General features: G+C 41.8%; 2 protein-coding genes across 3 annotated transcripts in view; one reads left to right on the forward strand and one right to left on the reverse strand.

Moving 5' to 3' along the window:
- LOC123990670 (5'-nucleotidase domain-containing protein 1-like) overlaps nt 1-23262 on the reverse strand; it is a 90897-nt gene that overhangs the window by 65332 nt on the left and 2303 nt on the right. The window lies entirely within an intron of this gene.
- LOC123990669 (collagen alpha-1(X) chain-like) lies at nt 15547-23227 on the forward strand. 2 transcript variants are annotated; one of them, XM_046291407.1, is made up of 4 exons: nt 15547-15703; nt 16176-16314; nt 17140-17175; nt 20769-23227. In XM_046291407.1, exons 2-4 carry the CDS (start codon nt 16191-16193, stop codon nt 22625-22627), a joined length of 2019 nt encoding a protein of 672 aa, XP_046147363.1. In that variant the 5' UTR covers nt 15547-15703; nt 16176-16190; the 3' UTR covers nt 22628-23227. The 2 variants fall into 2 exon arrangements, with proteins under 2 accessions (XP_046147363.1, XP_046147364.1); XM_046291408.1 differs by lacking the exon at nt 17140-17175.

Below are 23262 nucleotides of genomic sequence, written 5' to 3' on the forward strand. Positions count from 1 at the left end.
GCATTTTGAGTTCTGCCCACAAATTTTCTATAGGATTAAGGTCAGGGCTTTGTGATGGCCACTCCAATACCTTGACTTTGTTGTCCTTAAGCCATTTTGCCACAACTTTTCTTGCAAGTATGCTTGGGGTCATTGTCCATTTGGAAGACCCATTTGCGACCAAGCTTTAACTTTCTGACTGATGTCTTGAGATGTTGCTTCAATATATCCACATCATTTCCCCACCTCATGATGCCATCTATTTTGTGAAGTGCACCAGTCCCTCCTGCAGCAAACCACCCCCAAAACATGATGCTGCCACCCCCGTGCTTCACGGTTGGGATGGTGTTCTTCCCCTTTTTCCTCCAAACAGAATGATGGTCATTATGGCCAAATGGTTCCATTTTTGTTTCATCAGACCAGAGGACATTTCTCCAAAAAGTATGATCTTTGTCCCCATCTGCGGTTGCAAACCGTAGATTGGCTTTATTATGGTGGTTTTAGAGCAATGGCTTCTTCCTTTGTTGAGCGGCCATTCAGGTTATGTCGATATAGGACTTGTTTTACTGTGGATATAGACACTTTTGTACCCGTTTCCTCCAGCATCTTCACAAGGTCCTTTGCTGTTGTTCTAGGATTGATTTGCACTTTTCGCAACAAAATACATGCATCTTTAGGAGACAGAATGAGTCTCCTTCCTGAGCAGAATGATGGCTGCGAGGTCCCATGGTGTTTATACTTGCGTACTATTGTTTGTACAGATGAACATGGTATCTTCAGGCGTTTGGAAATTGCTTCCAAGGATGAACCAGATTTGTGGAGATCAACATTTTTTTCTGGGGTCTCTGCTGATTTCCCCATGATGTCAAGCAAAGAGGCACTATTTCGTATTACATTTTGAATTATACTCAACAACAAAAAAAGGCACTTACTCTTATTTGATTATTTATTTAATTTAGAACCTGTGAAAATGTTCAATTAAGCATGTAACAAAATATAAAATATGTATAAAATTTAAAAAGGAAAATTGAGAACACTACAACAATAGTTGCAAACAAAATAAATATACAGTGGGGCAAAAAAGTATTTAGTCAGCCAACAAGTTCCTTGTGAAGACTTACAGAATATCCTACAATGTGATTTTCTGGATTTTTTTTTCAAATTTTGTCTGTCATGAAAATTACAGGCCTCTCATCTCTTTAAGTGGGAGAACTTGCACAATAGGTGGCTGACTAAATACTTTTTTGCCCCACTGTATGTCTAAGATATATACATATTTTTGGGGGCTTGCCTGTTTTGCATGCCGTATTGGCATTAACTTCTTTGGGGCACCCCCCCCCCTCTCTCTTCTCAATTTCCACCTAAAGACATACCCTAATCTAACTGCCTGTAGCTCAGGCCCAGAAACAAGGATATGCATATTCTTGGTATCATTTGAATGGAAAAACTCTGAATCTTGTGGAAATTTGAATTGAATGTAGGATAATATAGCACAATAGATCTGGTAGAAGAAAATACAAGGAAATAAACATACGTTTTCTGTTTTTTATTGATGCTGCATCATCTTTCAAATGACCAAGAACAGCCAAACATACAGATAGGATGCTGGTGGTGATTTTAATGATTTTAATGAAGAACATAAAATGGCAACAATAGCTGAGTTTTAGACAGACTTCAAAAATGAGCGAGCTACATGACAATGAGCATGAAGTCACCCAGGTGTCTCATACAAATGTAACCAAATGTACCTGTCACGCCCTGGCCTTAGTTATCTTTGTTGCCGGAGCCCGCCTGGGATTCGATGGAGCAGTGCGAGGAAGGTTACAGGAGAATGGAGTTGGAGAAATGAGCACGGCGCCGCGGTAGAAAGCCCGAGAGTCAGCAACCAAAACTTTCTTGGGGGGGCACACAGGAATTATGGTGAAGCCAGGTAGGAGACCTGCACCAACTTCCTGTGCTTACCGGAGAGCGAGAGACACCGGGCAGGCACCGTGTTATGCTGTGGAGCTCACGGTGTCTCCAGTGTGGGCATCGAGCCAGGTAAGGTTGGGCAGGCTCGGTGCTCAAGAGCTCCAGTGCGCCTGCACGGTCCGGTCTATCCAGTGCCACCTACACGGACCAGCCCTCCGGTGGCAGCCCCCCGCACCAGGCATCCTATGCGTGTCCAGAGCCCAGTACTCCCTGTTCCTCCTCCCCGCACTCGCCCTGAGGTGCGTGTCCTCGGCCCAGTAACACCAGCGCCGGCACCACGCACCAGGCCTACAGTGTGCCTCGTCTGTCCAGCGCCGCCAGAGTCTCCCGTCTGTCCAGAGCCGCCAGTCAGCCAGGATCCTCCAGAGCCGCCAGTCAGCCAGGATCCTCCAGAGCCGCCAGTCAGCCAGGATCCTCCAGAGCCGCCAGTCAGCCAGGATCCGCCAGAGCCGCCAGTCAGCCAGGATCCGCCAGAGCCGCCAGTCAGCCAGGATCCGCCAGTCAGCCAGGATCCGCCAGTCAGCCAGGATCCGCCAGTCAGCCAGGATCCGCCAGAGCCGCCAGGATCCGCCAGGATCTGCCAGTCAGCCAGGATCCGCCAGTCAGCCAGGATCCGCCAGTCAGCCAGGATCCGCCAGTCAGCCAGGATCCGCCAGTCAGCCAGGATCCGCCAGAGCCGCCAATCAGCCAGGATCCGCCAGTCAGCCAGGATCCGCCAGAGCCGCCAACCTGCCTGAGCTACTCCTCGGTCCTGAGCTTCCTCAGTAATGAGGCACCCCTCAGTCTAGGTGGGCCCTTTGTTAGGGTTACTAGGCCAAGGTCGGCAGCGAGGGTCGCCACTCAAAGGACGCTAAAAAAGCGAACAAAGACTATGGTGGAGTGGGATCCACGTCCCACGCCAGAGCCGACAGACACCCACCCAAACCCTCCCCTATGGGTTTAGGTGTGCGGCCGGCAGTCCGCACCTTTTGGAGGGGGGGGGGTACTGTCACGCCCTGGCCTTACTTATCTTTGTTTTCTTTATTATTTTGGTTAGGCCAGGGTGTGATATGGGTGATTTGTGTGTTTAAGTCTTGTCTAGGGGTTTTTGTAAATTTATAGGGTTGTGTTCAGTTTAGGTGTCTAGGTAAGTCTATGGTTGCCTAGATTGGTTCTCAATTAGAGGCAGGTGTTTATTGTGGTCTCTGATTGGGAACCATATTTAGGCAGCCATATTCTTTGGGTATTTTGTGGGTGATTGTTTCCTGTCTATGTGTTTACTGCACCAGATAGGGCTGTTTCGGTTCACATTTATTGTTTTGTAGTTTGTTCATGTTTGAGTTCTTATTAAAGAACCATGAACTATAACCACGCTGCGTTTTGGTCCGCCTCTCCTTCCCAGGAAGAAAACCGTGACAGTACCGAAGTGGCCGAATTTGTACAGTGATACATTTTGAAGGAAAGAACTATATTACAAAATACATAAATGCTATTCTAACACACACCAAAAATATATATATATAAAAAATAAAAAAAAAAGGGTAACTATTTACTCTCTCGCTTTCTCTATCAATTTCGTCTATAATTTGGGTTAAATCTGTATACCTAGACTTTGTTTTAGCTTTTCCTGATCTATTCTCCATAATTTAAATATATAAACTTGCTGAAAATGCTATTGACTATGTAGCTCAGTTGGTAGAGCATGGCGCTTGTAACGCCAGGGTAGTGGGTTCGATCCCCGGGACCACCCATACGTAGAATGTATGCACACATGACTGTAAGTCGCTTTGGATAAAAGCGTCTGCTAAATGGCATATATTACAATATTACAATATTACTGCTATGGGTAACACTTGTGGCTCCGTCAAGTAGGATTTGCAATGGCGAATGAACCTCTTTTACATCAGAATTTACGACAAAGGCTGGTCTTCAAACGTATAACCATTACCTATTGCCGTTGACCTCAGCTCATTGGCTATCTTCCAAGCTAGATTTCAAGATGATCCGTGGTCATTGGGCCAAAATACAGTCAATCAGCGATAGACCGGTCCTACCACTGGTGCGCAATGAGATCTTTGATTGGTGTCTTCAAATCGGTTTGTTTCGGTCAATACATCCCGGGAAAAGAACCATCACGTATGGTTGTGTTAGTAACAACCAGAGGATTGCAATGAAACCAACCATGACTGGATAAACGTTTGTTTAGTGTGTGTAATTACCACAAACGCTTCGTCCAAAGTTGAATGAGACGGAAATCACAGACGATACTCTGTTCCCTCGTTTGCAGCGGCTGTTGCTAACTCAATGGCTAGCAGGTATCACTTCTGTTGTGAATAAGAGTTCAAAGTTCATACAATTCACAAGCAAAGCTCACGCTGATGTTGGCTTCGTTCTGTAGTTATTATCTGAACCATTCTGACATCGGACCGTCATCCTCGGAACAGGAGGTTACATTGTCGTCAAGGGATTATATAGGAAGGGAGAGGAGGGCGCGTTTGATTTTTTTTATAGCCCATGTCCCTTCACAGGGGCGGACCACTGATTGAGCAGAGCCCTACCTTATGAAAACCCAAATCTCACATTTTAGAAGCTAAAATCACATTTCATCCCATCAATATAAAATAAATAATAAATGAATAATTTCATATTCAAACATTTAAATTGAACAACAATTCCATGTGAATCCGATAACTCTGATGTGTAGACTTTCCACTGTAGAGTTTATGTCATCTTATCATTGATGAGAATGAACTGACATCATATTCATTAAGTACCACCGCATATGTTCCATTGGTCGGATTACCAGAATATAGTTCATTTCCCCCTACCTTCTGATGTTCCCAGAATCTCTATGTTAACCAAGGGTTTTGCAAATGTAACATCAGTAGGGTAGAGAGGAAAAAGGGGGAAGAGGTATTTATGATTGTCATAAACCTATCCCCCCTTCTTGTACACTGCTGCTACTTGCTGTTTGTTTGTTACCTATGCATAGTCACTTCGCCCCCACCTACATGTACAGATTACATCAACTAGCCTGTACTCGGTACCGGTGCCCCCTGTATATAGCCTCGTTGTTTTGATTCTTATTGTGTTCATTTTTATTATTACTTTTTATTTTAGCCAACTTGGTAAATATGTTCGTCTTGTTGAACTGCACTGTTGGTTAAGGGTTTATAAGTAAGCATTTGACGGTAAAGTCTACACTTGTTGGTTAAGGGCTTGTATAAGTCAGCATTTCACGGTAAGTCTACACTTGTTGTATTCAGCATTTCACGGTAAGTCTACACTTGTTGTATTCAGCATTTCACGGTAAGTCTACACTTGTTGTATTCAGCATTTCACGGTAAGTCTACACTTGTTGTATTCAGCATTTCACGGTAAGTCTACACTTGTTGTATTCAGCATTTCACGGTAAGTCTACACTTGTTGTATTCAGCATTTCACGGTAAGTCTACACTTGTTGTATTCAGCATTTCACGGTAAGTCTACACTTGTTGTATTCAGCATTTCACGGTAAGTCTACACTTGTTGTATTCAGCATTTCACGGTAAGTCTACACTTGTTGTACTCGGCGCATGTGGCAAATAAAGTTTGATTTGATTTGACAATGACATTCTGGGTGATTCTGTGCTTCCAACTTTGTGGCAACAGTTTGGGGAAGGCCCTTTCCTGTTTCAGCATGACAACACAAAGCAAGCTCCATACAGAAGTGGTTTGTCGAGATCGGCGTGGAAGAACTTGACTGGCCTTAACAGAGCCCTAACTACAACCCCATTGAACACCTTGAACAGCCAGGCCTAATCGCCCGACCACACTAATGCTTGTAGCTGAATGGAAGCAAGTCCCCGTAGCAATGTTCAAACATCTAGTGGAAATCCTTCCCTGAAGAGTGGTCATGTAGTGTATTTCATGTAGTGTACAGTATGTCCACCTTAATCTATAATGACTTTCTGGTATATTTGGTTTTGTACAGTAGGTATTTCTACTGTTATCGTTAACAGAGCAAATGAAATGTAACCACACATTTATCACTCATACTGTACTTCTCCTTTAAATGTTGATATTGACTTGTCAACTAAACAATTCAATATTACTTTGTAATACAGTAAATAGCCTACAGTTAAGGCCATCTTACAAACTAATGTAACATTCAACCTTAAAATGAGAAACACATCCATGGCCACATTGAGGTTAATGTAACTAGAAAGTTCTTATCACATAATCATATAAAGTAATCATAATCATATAATCATATAATAATCATATAATCATATAAAGTGTGCATGTTCAAGATATCATGCATAGGTCGTTGCTGGTCTGTGGAGATCTTCACAATTGCTCTAATAATCTCCTGAGAATCGACACGGCATTGATATCTTGCACCATGTACTTTTAATGTAAGTTCAACTGCAATCCAGGTCATTTAGTTCTGCTATTAGATGAAGCACAGTGATAACACAATCTGTCGTATAAATCAACAAAATGTCTGACATTGTATTCGCATTTAAACTTTGCTGTACTATTAAATGGTTGAAAGCGCAGTGATGGACATTTGGGTGACAACCAAAAATCAGACATCGTTTCTCCATTGGAATTTGGTTATGCTTTTGAAACGGTTGAAAGCATAGTTGATAACACATTTGAAATGTATCTAACTTTTGTCTGTCTTTTTGAGTGGGTGAATATACTGTAGGTTGTAATCTCATTGATGTTTCAACCAACTATTACCTAATTATCTACATTGAAATGACCTGGTGTGCCCAGTGAGTTGTCGTATCTCACTAATCTAGCACAGAACAAAGAACAAACAAAACTAGGGCACCATTTAGTGTCAGACGTAACAGTTGACATTCCCACCCTTCGAAGAGTTACCAGAAGTTGTATGGAAACAGACGTACATTTCTCATGCTACACAGGCACCATACTAGCACCCTACCCTACTATAAACTGAACCATACAATAGATACATGTTTTCAAGAACCAAAACCATTTTTAACAATATGGAGTTCTACTGTTAATTGATAAAATAAGAAGCTGTATCTCGTGAAAATGTTGACACTCAAATAGCTTGTCTCTGAGGAGAGGATATCTCTAAGGTAAATTGTGCCCTTCCTGTATGTGAACCCTAAAAACAGCCCAGCCACATTTCAAATGCAACTTATGTCACCAGTGCAACCTTATAACTGAACTTCTGCCATGCCATTGAAACAAACCAGGAGTTATGGATACAAAACTGAAAAGCAGTCAGGACACAATGACTGCTATAAATAAAGACCAAAGCCTGAGATCTCCTACTATAATGCCTCAATGATTCACTCCTTACATGTTTCTGCAAATTCGTTTGGCCAACTCATTTCACAGTGGTTGTGGGTACACTGTAAATGTAAACATAGACAGGCAAATTGCCTTTCCTGCCCAGTTTTCGACTAGCTGTCGTATCATTTATAACAAAGTTAGTGTGCGAAGACATGGATAACATCATGGTACCAAGTTAAACATGTAGCATTAGAAAGCTGCATGTACATGGATACAGTTGCTATGTCAACACACAAGCTGCATGTACATGGATACAGTTGCTATGTCAACACACAAGCTGCATGTACATGGATACGGTTGCTATGTCAACACACAAGCTGCATGTACATGGATACAGTTGCTATGTCAACACACAAGCTGCATGTACATGGATACAGTTGCTATGTCAACACACAAGCTGCATGTACATGCTCAATTCATGACAAGCATTCAACCTTAAAGAGAAACACATCCATGGCTAGATTAAACCATTGCCCATGCATGCTTAAACGATTCATTAAAAGCAAAGACCAAAGAAGATTTTTTTTAAAGTTCTGCTCATTTAAATTTCACAATCTAATTTTACAGAAGTAAAGTACACTAGTTTGGTGATTGTCTTGAAAAAAAGCAGTATAGACAAGATCCATTCACAAATTTTTGCAGAGAGTCCCAATGGATAGAGAAGGATGACCACCAAACAAAACCTTCTGTAGCAAGTGTCCTTCCAATCAGTTGGGACTTTTTTTAGACAAATGTTGGTTACTCAGAAAATAAATACCATTTCAGGCAGGAGATAATGGTTGGTAAACCACGTAGCTCACTTATCATGGCTGCGGTGTACTGTAGTGAGCAAAACATTTATTAGATTGATTTTGAAGGCATATGCCAAGTCTACGCTATACACTTGATTTTCTCTACCCTGCAGACCAGAGCAGTTGGAATCTTGACAGATTTCACCTTTGTGCCATGGCTCCATGTATTTGTAAGACTATTTGTGAATTATAACAGTTTGGTTGAATAAAGTATTTTAAAGAAGATATAAAAGGCTTTAGATATTTTTGAGCAACTGCTATGGTGTTTATTCACTTTGAAAGGCACTAATAAGCAATGAAAACATTTGAAGTGGTTGGTTTGATGAGAGAAGTTTGATATTCAAATACTACATTTGCATTAACTGACATAGTACTTCTTATTAAGAGCTGCAGGATTTCCCGGGCAACAAAGCACATTTCAGTGTTGTCATCTATGTGTTTACTGGCACAATTAAGCATGAATTTTCTCCTGTGTGCTCCTCCCGGCCCCTCAGCAAAACTCAGGCAAAGTGCAGTACATATGCTTTTGTCCCAAATGTGCAGTAAAATATAGGTATAGTGGCTATCTATGCAGCTTTAATCCACTTACAACAACGTGCGAAATAGGCTAATACAAGTACATATCTTTGATGACAATTTTCATTCACATTGTGATACTCCATTGTAAACACCAGTATCTTGAAAGGCTAATGTAAGCTTACTGGCTTTTACCAAATCAGCAATTTATGACTCAGTCACTTTTTCCTTGGCACCAAAATACTTCAAAATAAGCAGTCTTAGTACAACTATTCTTGCTGATGATGGTATGCTGTTTGGTTAATTCTGACTTAATTGCTGGGGGGAAAAAAACGAGAAAATTGAGGGTTCTATTAAATCACTTTTCTTTCCTTTGCAAAGTAAAAAAATATGGCCACTGAGCAAAACTGACATTGATGTTTCATAGTGATTAAGTCGGGGGCATGGTTAACAGGCCCTCACCAGCGGTCATTATAGGACAGTTACAGAGCCCAAAGCAGTTAAACCAGACTCATATCTCACATGCACACTTGGCCTATTAGTTGTGGAGGAACAACGGGAGTCTTTTGACGTGGGGGAAATTGACTTCACCTCAGCTGAGTGAAAGTTGTTAAACACTGCCAATTACAGTAGCTCATCTAAACAATCTGGTACTCCATGTCATTGTTTTTGTCTGACTGCCACATCACTAGTAGCGTCTGTTGCTAGATGCCATATTAAAGAAAATGATCACAGAGACAAAATTCTCAAATTAACACATTTCAAATAGGCAATATGTAATGATTTTTTTCCTGGTAGGACAGTGCTTCAAGAGTCAGTGATGTGCAGACCTATTTAATTCATCTCCTGTGAGGAGGCCAAGGACGTGGAGAAGAAAAATAAAGAAAACATTTTTTTTTTAAATAATATTTAAACAATTCGGTAAAAGCTTGATTCTACAAATAGCTTGCTCCTTACCTTTGTTTACAAATATAACTCCACACATTTCTAAAACTGTCTTGTTCTAGCTGTTGGACACATAAGCACCCATTTTGGGAAGAGAGGAGAACCCAACACTATCTTTAAATGTTCTGTGCTTTCTGCTCCAACTAAGAATCCTGTCATGCCAGAAAGAATCTGTAATTCTCCTCCCACTCTTTCATTTCTCAAACACACCTAAACAACAACACGTGTCAACAGCCTTTAATATATGGATTTCAGAGCTCAGCTGATGATCGCTACACGCATACAGCACCTAAGCCTACAGATGGCCAACAATAATTGCATAAAATGAGGGAACACATATGGTGGGGACCTACAAAGATCCAAACATTGACATTTTGTAACATATGGACCAAAAAATAAGAGGAAAACTAAACATTTATCCAGACAATTTAGCACCATCAAGAATAATTGGTTGAGCAGATATAGTAATGGAATCCTTTTTTAGCCAGTCTAATGATAGTAATGTAAATGAACTTCCAACAAAATAAACATTTAGCTTTCCCCCCCTTCTATTCCACCACGGTATTCACAAGAAAAGACTTATTCAGAAGTTCTTCCTCATTCATTGGCCCTGGGTTTCTGTTCAAAGAGGAAGTAGCTAGCCTACAGTACCTCTTAAACCAAACATTCTTCCCACCATACTGAGAGTGGTGTTCAGAGATTCTTAACCCACACACCTAAAATAAAGATCCAACCAAGAAAAACTAAAACTGTCCTGACCAATGACAAACTTTAAAAAGGGAAATCCAGAAGTTTGACACTACTGTATGAAGACATACTACAGGGCACTAAGAATGATAGGCCACAGCTTCAGAAACACTAGAAACAATGTGTGCAGAGATTAGGATTCAAGGCTAATCTAAACCACGGTCCACAACATATTAGGGATATTCAACCAAAAGGTGGATCTACTGTTTCAGACAAAGCTGCTCACTCTTGAATGCTGTTTGCAAGCTTTGGCACTTCTAAGTTCGGGTCAAGGCATTTAACCAAATCCTTGTCAAAAGACCAAAGTGAAAATGCAGTATACAAAGATAGCCCTAAAATATAACTATGGGATGTTTACCAACATGCAACGGCTTGATTTCTCAATAGTGGTTGCACGTCTTATTCTTTTTTTTATCTGACCATAATTAATTTGAGAGCTTCATAATTTGGTAAACACAGGAGCTCCTCCCAGAATAGCAAAAAAACAAAAAAAAGTGCATCCTACTGGGCACATATGTCAATTCGGAGTAGTGGGTGTGTCCAGTGACATGGTTTTAGAGGCCCTCCTTTTGACCACAGAGAATGTATTGTGCTATTTTAAAAACTCATTTTATGCTATTCAAAACATTTTGCCATGGCTTATGCCATGTTCTCATGCTATCTGAGTGACTCAAACATTATTTCAAAGTTGATGGGGGCCCCATGCCATGATATTTATTGCATTTTAGTTTCTCTCAATCTGTCTAGTTTTTATTTTGGTGATTGTTCGTTCTCAAAGATGATCTTATTTTTTTTTTTTATATATAGCTCTATTGTCTTTTCCACATAGTTCATATCTGGTTTTAGTCTTTTAAGTTCACTTTGAAAACATTTTACAATTCTCACCCCCCCCCCCCAACATGTATGTTTAAAAAATATATATATATTCTTTAGTTTTGTTTTTGTGGCGGCCATGATTTATCAGCAGCGGTAGGGGAAAACACTGCTATCTCACCACTAACTCCTACACCGCCTCCAGAGGCGGAAACCTGAAGGCCGACTGCCAGGTCAGCCAAGCCCAGGCCAGAGCCCTCTACACCCCCAGCGTCCCTGGGTCATGAGTTGCTGGACTCTGGGTCTGGGTTGGGGACGCCAAACTAGACAGCAGCTGGGGGTGTCAACAAGGCAAAGGGTGGCTACTTTGAAGAATCTCAAATATAAAATCTATTTTTATTTGTTTATCACTTTCTTGTTTACTACATGATTATGTATGTGTGTCATGATGGCTTAAATATTATTCTACAATGTAGAAAATTGTAAAAATAAAAAAGTAGGTGTTTCCAAACGTTTGAATGGTACTGTATATAGTTTGCAGATTTTAATCCAGAGGCAGACTTCTTGGTCAGAATACTCTTAGATCCATAGCTAGTAGAAAATATGCTGCAAATTACAATATTATTTCAGACTCAAAAATAATGCACTTGGGACAAAATGTTCCATCTTATTTTGTCCTGGTCAGAGTTCACACACACACATTTGAAAGAAGATTGAGCAACAGTGCTGGTGTCTCAATAGCAGAAAAAAGCCATGGGATTGGCTCAGGCATCCATGTGAGCCGTTTGTTCCACTTAAAGAGCTGTGGAAGGCATAGTTAGACTGAAAGGCACTAGTCATTAAGGTTCTCCTTTGTGTTGTGTACTGCCTCAATGAACATAATTGACTTCCAACAATCCCCTCCCATTACCTGGTCCTCAAGGAGAGCCTAAAATTGGAACCAAATCTGATTTGGAACAATCTCAAGACTTTAGCGTGAAAAATAAAACATTCAACGCTTTTGGCCTTAATCCCCCCTTTCTCTGATTATCAGCTTGTCAGTCATTTCTTAATGTAAGTATTTACATCTTAAAATGACAACAACAAAGTCAGGAGGGATGCATTTTGGATTTCTGGTTCCTATTTGAAACACAACCTCAGCCTCCTCAGGTTGGTCCGTTCTGCTTTTGACCCTAGATGTTTTTCTTTTGGGTCCCTGTAATTGCACCCTTACTCAGCTTGGAGGGCCAACATCAATCCTTCCATTCATAAAGCTGCAACTGCCTCTTAGTGGCATATTGGGTTTATTAAAACGTTATATCTGTATCCCAGTCACTTCCCAGCTAAAACAAGCTATCTTTAGACTCCCACTTTCTACTCCTTTAACTGGCATAGTTACATCATCAACCTGCAATTATTTTCTCCTTTCTCTCAGGCAGTGTGGCATCCTCAAATCACTGGGAGCAAACAGAGGAGAGAGATTCTAAACACAGACAAACGTGTCTGTCTCACCCAGCCTATGCCTTCCCAGCAATCTAAAACTGAAGCAACCACCACCACAATGATTCAAATAACCCGGGCAGCAAAGACAAGCCCAGGGATGATCATTTTATGATGGCAAGGTTTGCACTGCAATTATGATGGAAAAATATATTGGGCAAAATAATTAATTTCATAAATCTAACACAGAGTGCTGTAAATCATTGGGCTTGTAAGAATAAAATATATATTTATCTGTATCTATTATCTGAACGGTCAATTATAGGATTTAAAAATCCAAAACGACTTATTTGTAGTCCCAGTCACCAGTCCAACTTCACCCATGAGAATAAATAGACTACAAAAAGCAGTTGCTGTTTTGACAGGGTATTTTGCACACCAGACACATGAAACCATGGCGAATGCAAAATGCTTATTTTAATTGTATATATACACACACACATATTCAGCTTTCAATTAGATTAAAAACATCTGCCTAGTGCTTACTAATTTGAGAAACATAGGAATCTACATTTGATCTCCACAGTGTGCCTGTATCTTGTACTAAAATAATGGGATAAACGACTGCCCCAGAATTCCAGTCATCAGCATACTAATTAAACCCAATGAACGTGAATTAGTCACGTCTGGAGAGAAGCATTACTGTTCAACAGTTTCAACAGCAGCACTACAAAGGTTACGTCAGAACCTTTCATAGACTCTCCTAACATTCTAATAGAGTAGCAAGAATGCCACCACATCATAAAGTGGTTCAGGAGTGATGTGAAAAAGGCTTACTGTAAAAATGCCAACGTTTGTGCATTTCTTAACAGGCCCCATTGTCACGATGAAACACTCTGATGACTAATACAATAGAGTGGTCTTGAAAGTGTTTAACTTCTATCCTGCACAAAAACGGTCTGTAAGACAATCCGGACACCAGAAAGAAATCATAGATGCAAATCAAAAATAAACATGTTGCCACTGTGGGGTCCACGTAGCTTTCATGGTGAAAGTGTGATGAGGGACAGGGACATGTGAAGTTAAGTGTTGACTCCACCCCCTGTGACTCTGTCATTTAACTAAAGGGGTTTACCAAGGATGTCCAGTGGCTCGACTGGCTTTCTTCTGCGGGCTGTAAACTAAGAGTTGAAAATATGTCAAAAAAGCACAGTTAGGTTCTGAAACCTAAACACATCCTAGAGTCCACTTCAGTTGTAACTACAGTAAAACTTAAGCTGGCATGGATTAACAAGTGCAAAACAGCTCAAAGAAGAAGAGAGATAAATACTGCAGATAAGGAGACAAACACACACAGTCTTGTACAGCTAACCTCGTGGGGACACACTTCAGTCCCATTCAAAATCCTATTTTCCATAACCCCTAACCCAAAAACAAAACCTTAACCCTAAAACTAACCCTAGCTCCTAACCGTAAATGTAATTCTAACCCTAATTCCAACCTTAACCTCCTAGAAATAGCATTTGACCTTGTGGGGACCAACAATTTGTCCCCTGTTGGTCAAATTTTAGTTTGTCTACTATTCTTGTGAGGACTTCTGGTCCTCACAAGCTTCTTTATACAAAATGTAAAGCTGCGATATTTAATTTTGGGCTACCCGACCAAATCCACATAGAAGTGTGAGTTATAGATCTTACATTCTCATTGAAAGCAAGTCTAAGAAACTGTTCTGTTTCCCGTTAAGTTTTGTTTTTGTTTAATTTACTTCCAGTTTTGTACACCTGCTTCAAACAGCTGAAAATACAATGTTTTGAGTTTCATGAAAATATATTTCACAGTGGTTTAGTTGGTACAATGATTCTGCTTGTTTTGTCACAAACTGAATTTAGGTGAACAATTAGAATTTTAGAAATCAGGAAATGGCTGATTTCTTCATATTGCACCTTTAAGTATATTTGTCCACTGCATGTGACTGTCCCACATGACATTGTGTGTAATACGAATGTTACTATATAGCCCATGGTGACATCACAAAACACAGTTGAGAGACCCTTGGGAAAAATAAAAGGTAGGTAATGCACATAAGGGTACTGCACATAATCAAATCAGTTAACAAGATATGAAAAAGTATAGAAGTAAAGAAAATTACACAAATAAAGACCATGGTGGACCTTCGATAACACCCGACCACAAGAGGTCTGAAGACAGAAACTCAACTTTGACCTCTGATGTACCCATCTTACACTGCGGCTCAGTGGAGGCATAGTACCGCTGTATGCACTCTACACCACACACAGTTAAAACAATCTAGCTCTCCAGTGAATAAAATAGCATGGCTATAAATGTAACTAATGTTTACCAGAGTTCACTAAGCTGACATACCGTATTGATTTTGTTACCACAATACACGATCTGACATTAAAATCCTGCAAGGGAGCAATATATTAATATTTGTTTGCGTGCACAAGGCAGAAACTACACTGTTGCCTGAAAATTCCTGCCATAAGGACTCAATGGTCTGGGCCATTCACATTGTTATTTACCCTGACAGAGGGACTGCATGGGGTGACCGGGAAAAAGCTCAAGTATAGACGTTTTTCCAGGGTAAAATGCTCACTCACTGTCAATATAATTATTTTGTAAACATGTAATGTACTAAACCCATTCCTCAGCACCTGTTTTTGAGCAGTCGAAAATACGCATCAATGGGTAAAAGAGGGGAACACTTATGTTATTATTAGACTTCATCAAAAACACAGCAATTAAGATGTCAAAGACATCCCAGAAAAAAAGTTATACCCATATAGCTCTGTATACGACTTGAACTTACAACCACATATACCCTCAAAAATATCAAAATGTCTCCTACACTGAGTTAAACCTCTTTCCGTGCTGCTCCATTGAGAATGGGGCAAGGGAGGGAGGGAGGGAGCTGTGGGGTTTTTAAATGCTATGAGAGACTATCATCCTGAAGTGACATGCCTTCTCTCTCTGAAGACATGGCACCCTTCATTAAAGCTGACATCACAACGGGGCGGGACGCCTATACTAGGTCGATTGTGGGTGATGTTAGAGACAGATTTGGTATAAATACCCTGAGCCCAGTGGCCTGGGTAGCAGCAGCCAGCTCAGACTTAACCTCCAGACTTAAGGACTATACAGCAACGTGCCGGGACAGCAGCCTCCCGAGCCCCACTGATCTTTTGGAGCCTAAGTCTTCTCTGCTGGTACGTGTACCCTGTGTGTGTGTGACTCTTGTGTGGCCCTCTGTTTCTGGTGCTGTGAGGTGTACAGTGTGTATGGGGCCATGGAGGAGGATGTTGGGGTCTTGGGGGAGTCAGTTGGGTGCATAGTTGAGGATCAGTTGTAAGTAGAGGGTCCTGAGGGTGTCTAGCTTCAAGTGTTCCCCGTAGCACGGGTCTTAATCATCACTGTTATGAGATGGTTCACTTGACGGTGGGGAAGGGACAACCCATACAAAACAGACTGAGGTAGCTCTGGATATCTGACTGAAGATTGGGGGTCTGCAATGTTCCCTACTGTGCTTGTTTCTTGTAATTCTGGCTCAGAAATGTTAGTTTGCCGTTGTGCAGGCCCTACTATAGAATGGTACTGTGTGTCTCACCACTGTCTCTGTATGTTGAAGACCATTGACATTCCAACAAACTAATAGAATGTCTGAAAATGTATTTCATGCAGGTTTAACGTCACAAGATGGACCTCAGGGTGACAAGTGTTCTCCTCCTCCTGGTGGCCTTGGCCGTGGCAACGCCAGAGAGATATTACCATGTACAGAAAGTAGCCAAGCAGCAGTATCCTACCAAGAGCCATGTCCAAAGTAAGTCTCAACATCTTCATGTCTATCAGCATGCTATTGCTGTAAAAAATATTTTGTACATCAGCTTTGCAGTACATTCTCTTGGTGGAAAGCTTATGGAAGATTTCATTCCAATTCTAGAATGTACTAGAGGTTTGTCAGTCAGACCAGGAGTTTTTCTTCACCACCTGACTAGGAAAAACTCTTGGCCAGAGAATAAAAATGTCAACCTGGAAGTTACATGACTGTTTTGAATTCCTAGTAAGCATGGTTTGTTAAAATATATGTTTTAAAAAGTTACTAATTAGCCAACCAGTTTAATGTTATTTAGCCAATTAATGAATTTAAAATTACAGAATATCCAGCATTACTTTAATTTACAACAACAAAAATTACATCACTGTGGAAGTTAACAGTTTCTAGTAAAACACTCTACATAGCACATTATCCTTAACAAGGGAACCAGTAACAAATTTATTGATGGGACCTGAGGCAATGTCTCAGTCAATCTTGTTGAGGGTTTTCACCTGACCATAGTTGTGGTGGCAATAGGAAACCATGGGCCCATGCATCCTTCCACGCTCCCAAGACATGACACACTCGTTCATCAACAGAAAGTGGATAATAAACATTAGTTAGGATAACAACTATTCTTCTGGCTGCAACGGTGCTGACAGTCAGACCACAGAGGCTCTGTAGAAGTGAGAGCCAGGGGCAATTATTACTTCTGTATGCCTTGTTGAAACACCAACATGCACCAGCTGCCACATAACACTGCTTCCGAGATATCTCACTCTTGACAAATATTGAAATATCCTGCTAAATATCCTACTATCTTCTCTTCAGGAGAAAGCTCAGAAGACAGCGGGGAAAGTAGAGAGGGTAAGACAGTGGGGCTTGACAAAATGGAAGAGATCATACCATTCTGTCAAGAATATGGTCCGGAGTCAAGTGTTGCCGCTCAACCAGACTCCGGCACTCAGTAGCTTTGTTGAAGATGTTTTGATGCAGTTTTTATGGCCGGTGACCTCTGACATATAAATAGAATACTTTTCCACAAGTCAACAATGAAAACAGATGTTACCACATTGCACTCCCAAACAAAACACTTTGTAGTGTGCTTAAATTGTCTCAATACCTCTCAAAACAAACACCCTAAAGTAGAGTAGACAAAATTGCACATAATCTCAAATATGCATCCTCAGTTTATATAATATTACAATGTGAGAGCCATGGCATAGCCTACATATAGAAATATATATGGTTTGATGCTGACAATAGACACGTGATCTAGGCCTAAACCATTCAGACAAGACAAGTCAAGGTTCAACAGCTGGCTATGCCACTGTGATCAGTACCATCACCTCCCAGTTTCTGAGGTATGACTTGGCTGCCAAAGTGTCCAGTTCTGACACATTCTGCTCTTCTGTGGTTTCAAACCTATTCCTCAGTGGCTTTCAAATTACAGCCCTGTCTCGCCGTTTTGTTCTCAAAGTGCTATTCCAAAGCAGGAAAAGGCAAACACGTTTTTCAACAAATAGTACATCCAATCCACTTCGTTCACTGTAACCAAATGTTCCCTACTGATTTTGTATCAGTACTTTACACCATAGCAATACAACACCACACATTACTTGAGGACAGTGTTGGGGAATAGTGAACTATGTAATTTAACTAAATTTAGCAGTAGCTTGGAGGTAGTTGAACTACATTCAAATCTTGGTAGTGTTTTCAGTAGTTAATTACTTTTGGGCATACAAACAACATGGGTTCAGGAAATTGTTGAGGTATTGTGGGCTAACCTCTCAAAGACAGGGATAAAAGTATCCTGTCAGCATTTCAGGACTTAGACCAGATGCCACACATTTAAACCATTATATCCCAATATGGCCTGCATTTTACCCTAATATGTCCTACCCTGTACTGCCTCACAAATTCCACACTAGCAAAGAGGAGGAAAGGTTTAAAGGTGAAGCACATTCATCAACAACTGGAGGACCACAAACCATACCATGTACTACAGACAACTTGGGAAATTAAAGGGTTCAACATAGTATGGGTAAATTAAACTAAAATAACTGGCTACAGTAGTCTAATATAGTCTCAACATGTTGTGCATTGTACACCAGTGTTTATGTGACCATCTCCTCAGACCACTGGTGCTGTCAAGATGACCCTAGGAAAAGCAGTCCGTTCCCACAACATCCCTCCATAAATCACAGACTCTGTTGTTTAAATTGCATTGTGGTGTTTCAGAGGGGAATACCAAAGCAAAGGACTCAGGACAAAGGAAACAATTGACATGCAAATGGTCAAAGAGAGGGAGAAATGGACTTGACTTAACAATGATACATGACATGATCAAAAGTATGTGGACACCTGCTAGTCGAACATCTCATTGCAAAATCATGGCCATTAATATAGAGTTGGTCCCATCTTTGCTGCTTACCAGTCTCCAGTCTTCTGGGAAGGATTTCCACTAGATGTTGGAACATTGCTGCAGGGACATGCTTCCATTCAGCCACAAGAGCATTAGTGAGGTTGGGCACGGATGTCGGGCGATTAGGCCTGGCTCGTAGTCGACATTCCAATTCATGCCAAAGGTGTTCGATGGGGTAGAGGTCAAGGCTCTGTGCAGGTCAGTCAAGTTTTTCCACACCGATCTCGACAAACCATTTCCGTATGGACCTCTTTGTGCACTGGGCATTGTCATGCTGAAACAGGAAAGGGACTTCCCCAAACTATTGCCACAAATTTGGAAGCACAGAATCGTCTAGAATGTCATTGTATGCTGTAGCGTTAAGATTTCCTAAGGGTCCTAGCCCGAACCATGAAAAACAACCCCAGACCATTATTCCTCCTCCACCAAACTTTACAGTTGGCACAATGAAATGGGGCAGGTAGTGTTCACCTGGCATCCGCCAAACCCAGATTCGTCCGTCGGGCTGTCAGATGATGAAGTGTGATTTATCACTAGAAAGAACGTGTTTCCACTACTCCATAGTCCAATGGCGGCAAGCTTTACACCACTCCAGCCGTCACTTGGCATTGTGATCATAGGCTTGTGTGAGGTTGCTTGCCCATGGAAACCCATTTCATGAAGCTCCCGACAAACAGTTCTTGTGCTGAACTTGCTTCCAGAGGAAGTTTGCAACTGAGGACAGATGATTTTTACCCGCGACGAACTTCAGCGGTCCCACTCTGTGATCTTGTGTGGCATACCACTTCGCAGCTGAGCAGTTGTTGCTCCTAGATGTTTCTAGGTCACAATAACAGAACATACAGTTGTCCAGGGAAGCTTAAGAAGGGCAGAAATTTTACAATTTGTTGGAAAGGTGGCATCCTACAGTATGACAGTGCCATGTTGAAAGTAACTGAGCTCTTCAGTACGGGTCATTCTACTGCCAATGTTTGTCTATGGAGATTGCATGGCGGTGTGCTCGATTTTATGCACCTGTCAGCAACTGGTGTGGCTGAAATAGCCATATCCACTAATTTTAAGGGATGTCCACATACTTTTGACCATGTTGTGTATATAGAGCAGTGACAAGCAGAGGCAAAATGTTACATTTTCAAGCCTAATTCAAGAGATTATAATTTCATACTTTGCTTTATGACTTCTATTTTGCACAGGATGGACATCTGAGAGATGGTAGTTTAATCCAATCAGGGAAACCCCTCCGCCACTACATGTTTGCAACAGGACTCAATAGCAAAAAACAAATGACTGGTGCATGTTGTTCCTCAATACCAATACAAATAGGGCACAGATATCAGTCATCAGCTTTCTAAAATATCTAAAATCCATTTGTGGCCTCACTGAGAATACATCAAAATATAATATGAAAGACAAATAATTCAGATGCATTAAAGAAATTTAAAAAGTGGACTCAACTCTTCAATTGAGAATACTCTGATAGCAGACAATGGACTAAGTGTCTAAGTTCACCTTGAGTGAATTATAATGAACTCTGGAAAAACAAACTTATTGAGATGGAGAAAAAAAAAAAAGAGATCCTGAATCTACATTTACATTACATTTAAGTCATTTAGCAGACGCTCTTATCCAGAGCGACTTACAAATCTAAACCAATTACAGTTGACTGTACTTGTTAACTGCATCTTAAAGCCACAATATGTAACTTTTTGGGCGACCTGACCAAATTCACATAAAAATTATAGATCATTTATAGATCATTCTAATTTATGTCAGGTCTAAGAAGCCGTAGGTCTGTGTGTGCTATTTCTATGCTTCCCTTTCGGTTTTGTACATCAGAGCTTCTAACAGCTGAAAAAAACTATATTTTTGGTTATTGAAAACATATTTTACAGAGGTTTAGATGGTACAATGATTCTCTACACTGCTGTTGTCACAAACTTAAATTATGTCGAACTATTAGAATTATAGCTACCAGGAAGCAGAGTGATTTATGCTTATTGCACCTTTAAGTAATTATAATTATCCATTTATCCAGGTGTTGCAGGGGAGCCAGGTATTCCAGGATCCCCTGGTGAGCCAGGACCTATGGGCCCCCCTGGGCCTCCCGGCAAGAGTGGCATGGGACATCCCGGACCAAAGGGCCCAGCCGGGAACCCCGGACCTGCTGGATACTCTGCAGCTGGCAAGCCTGGCAACTCAGGTGCTCCTGGGAAACCAGGTAGTAATGGCATGCCTGGTGAGAAGGGCCATACTGGCGCAACTGGCGCCATGGGTCCAAGAGGATCTCCCGGTTCCCCTGGAAGCCCAGGACCTGCTGGACCCTCTTCTGTTGGCAAACCAGGCCCACACGGTCTGCCCGGCGGCATGGGGCCAAGGGGTGAGCCCGGACTTAAAGGACATCCAGGTATCCCTGGTCTGCCAGGACAAAAGGGAGAGAAGGGAGTTGGTATTCATGGAGCACCAGGTGCAAATGGTGCAGTGGGACCAATGGGACCATCTGGTATGCCCGGTCAACCTGGAGTTGGTAAGTCTGGTGCCACTGGATACCCCGGGGAGCCTGGAAAGTCAGGTACTCCAGGTAGGGATGGAGCTCCAGGAGCCATGGGTCTGCCAGGGCCAAAGGGCCACAATGGAAACCCTGGGGTAGGAGCACCAGGAAAGTCAGGTGAGAATGGCAGTCCAGGTATGCCTGGAAATATGGGACCTAAAGGTCCCCAGGGACATGCTGGACAACCAGGTGCACCTGGCATGCCAGGAATTGGTAAACCAGGAGCTAATGGCATGCCAGGAGACAGAGGATCACCAGGTACATCAGGAACCACTGGTCAAAAAGGAGAGCCAGGGCCAACAGGTTACACTGGGGCAACAGGTGCTACTGGGCTTACGGGTCCAGCTGGTCCCCAGGGTGCTAGAGGATTCCAGGGAGAGACAGGTATTCAGGGACTTAAAGGTGATGTCGGCATGGTGGGAGCTCCTGGGGCAAAGGGAACCAAGGGAGATCAGGGACATCAGGGTTATGCAGGGAAGTCAGGTATCCCCGGGGCAGCAGGACCTCCTGGTGCAACAGGTGCTACCGGACATCAGGGTAATAAGGGAGGTCAGGGCCATACTGGCGCTCCAGGTACTCCAGGTGCAAATGGGCTTCCAGGAGCAAAGGGACACACAGGCACACCTGGAGGACCTGGGAAACCAGGTGAGAACGGTATCCCAGGGGTAAGAGGACCAGTGGGGCCTTCAGGTACAGCAGGTCAACCAGGTCTTAAGGGTCACCCAGGTCTTCCCGGTACACCCGGCCCAGCTGGCAAGATGGCGAAGGGAGTTTCTGGTCCCATGGGTCCACCTGGAGCTCCTGGTTCCAGAGGTCACAATGGTAACCCAGGTGCTATGGGACCTCCTGGCCCACCTGGTCCCCCTGGTGAGATGGTCTACCACCATGAGAAGAGCATGCCCATAAAGTCCCATGAGATTATGATGCCTCATCATGAGATGATGAAGGCCCCCATGTCTGCCTTCAGCGCTGTTCTGACTAGGGCTTACCCTTCAGCGGGATCACCTATTCAGTTCAACCAGATTATTTACAATGGTGAGCAGCACTATGATTCCCAGACTGGCATCTTCTCCTGCCAGGTACCAGGTCTCTATTATTTCTCCTACCATATGCATGTTAATGGTGCTAATGCATTGGTGGCACTGTACAAAAATGGTGAGCCAATCATGTTCTCATACGATGAGTACAACAAGGGCTTCTTGGATCAGTTGTCTGGCAGCACTGTCCTTATGCTGAATGCCCATGACCAAGTCTACATTCAGGTCCCTGATGAGGAGACCAATGGTGTCTTCGCTGCCGACAATGTTCACTGCTCTTTCTCTGGGTTCCTGATTGCTTCAACGTGATACAGACACTAATAAAACCGTGAAACCTTAAAGAAACTACTTAAAGAATAGATCAGTTTACAACTTCCATTGAGATTTGGTTGTCATTGTAGAATAAAAAAAAATGTACGTAATATTCTTCAAGTTCATTTGTCTTTCAAAAAGCTAAAAAAGTAAGAGCAGCAATTTTCTGAAGTATTCCATTGAGACAGGCATTCAGTTCATGGAAGCAATAAATTCAGGGGAAGAATATAATTTAGGAATTAAATGGTTTTTATCACTATTCCCTATTTGCACAAGTATTCAGCAAACAATGATTAAAAAGTTTGAAAATACACAAAATGGTGCTCTTTGACTGCCTGCAACATTTACAGCAGATTTTTTGTTTTCAAAGTGTTTAATAAATGTCTTGTAATATACATGCAAAGTAAATCATGTGTTTGTTTTTTTGCAATGCTGTAACAAACCTTTGACAAACAAGCAGTGTATTATTGTTACACGCATTATGAAACAGTCATTCAAAAATGTACTATATCAACAACAACTTTATGCCTGAGGATGCATTTATGCTGTTTAACTTACTGACCAAAGTAAAGAATAAAGTCGAAGTTCTGAAACTGATGCTTTTGTCTTGTTTATTTTTTTGTGACAGTACG

This window comes from Oncorhynchus gorbuscha, linkage group LG12 (genome assembly GCF_021184085.1).
Source record: "Oncorhynchus gorbuscha isolate QuinsamMale2020 ecotype Even-year linkage group LG12, OgorEven_v1.0, whole genome shotgun sequence".
In the NCBI taxonomy this organism is placed as follows: domain Eukaryota; kingdom Metazoa; phylum Chordata; class Actinopteri; order Salmoniformes; family Salmonidae; genus Oncorhynchus; species Oncorhynchus gorbuscha.

Excerpts from the sequence above, each read along its gene's own strand:
- LOC123990669 (XM_046291407.1), top strand. The coding sequence starts at position 16,191 with ATGGACCTCAGGGTGACAAGTGTTCTCCTCCTCCTGGTGGCCTTGGCC. Across the intron at positions 16,315-17,139 it reads TACCAAGAGCCATGTCCAAA|GAGAAAGCTCAGAAGACAGC; the intron begins GTAAGTCTCAAC and ends TCTTCTCTTCAG. Across the intron at positions 17,176-20,768 it reads CAGCGGGGAAAGTAGAGAGG|GTGTTGCAGGGGAGCCAGGT; the intron begins GTAAGACAGTGG and ends CCATTTATCCAG.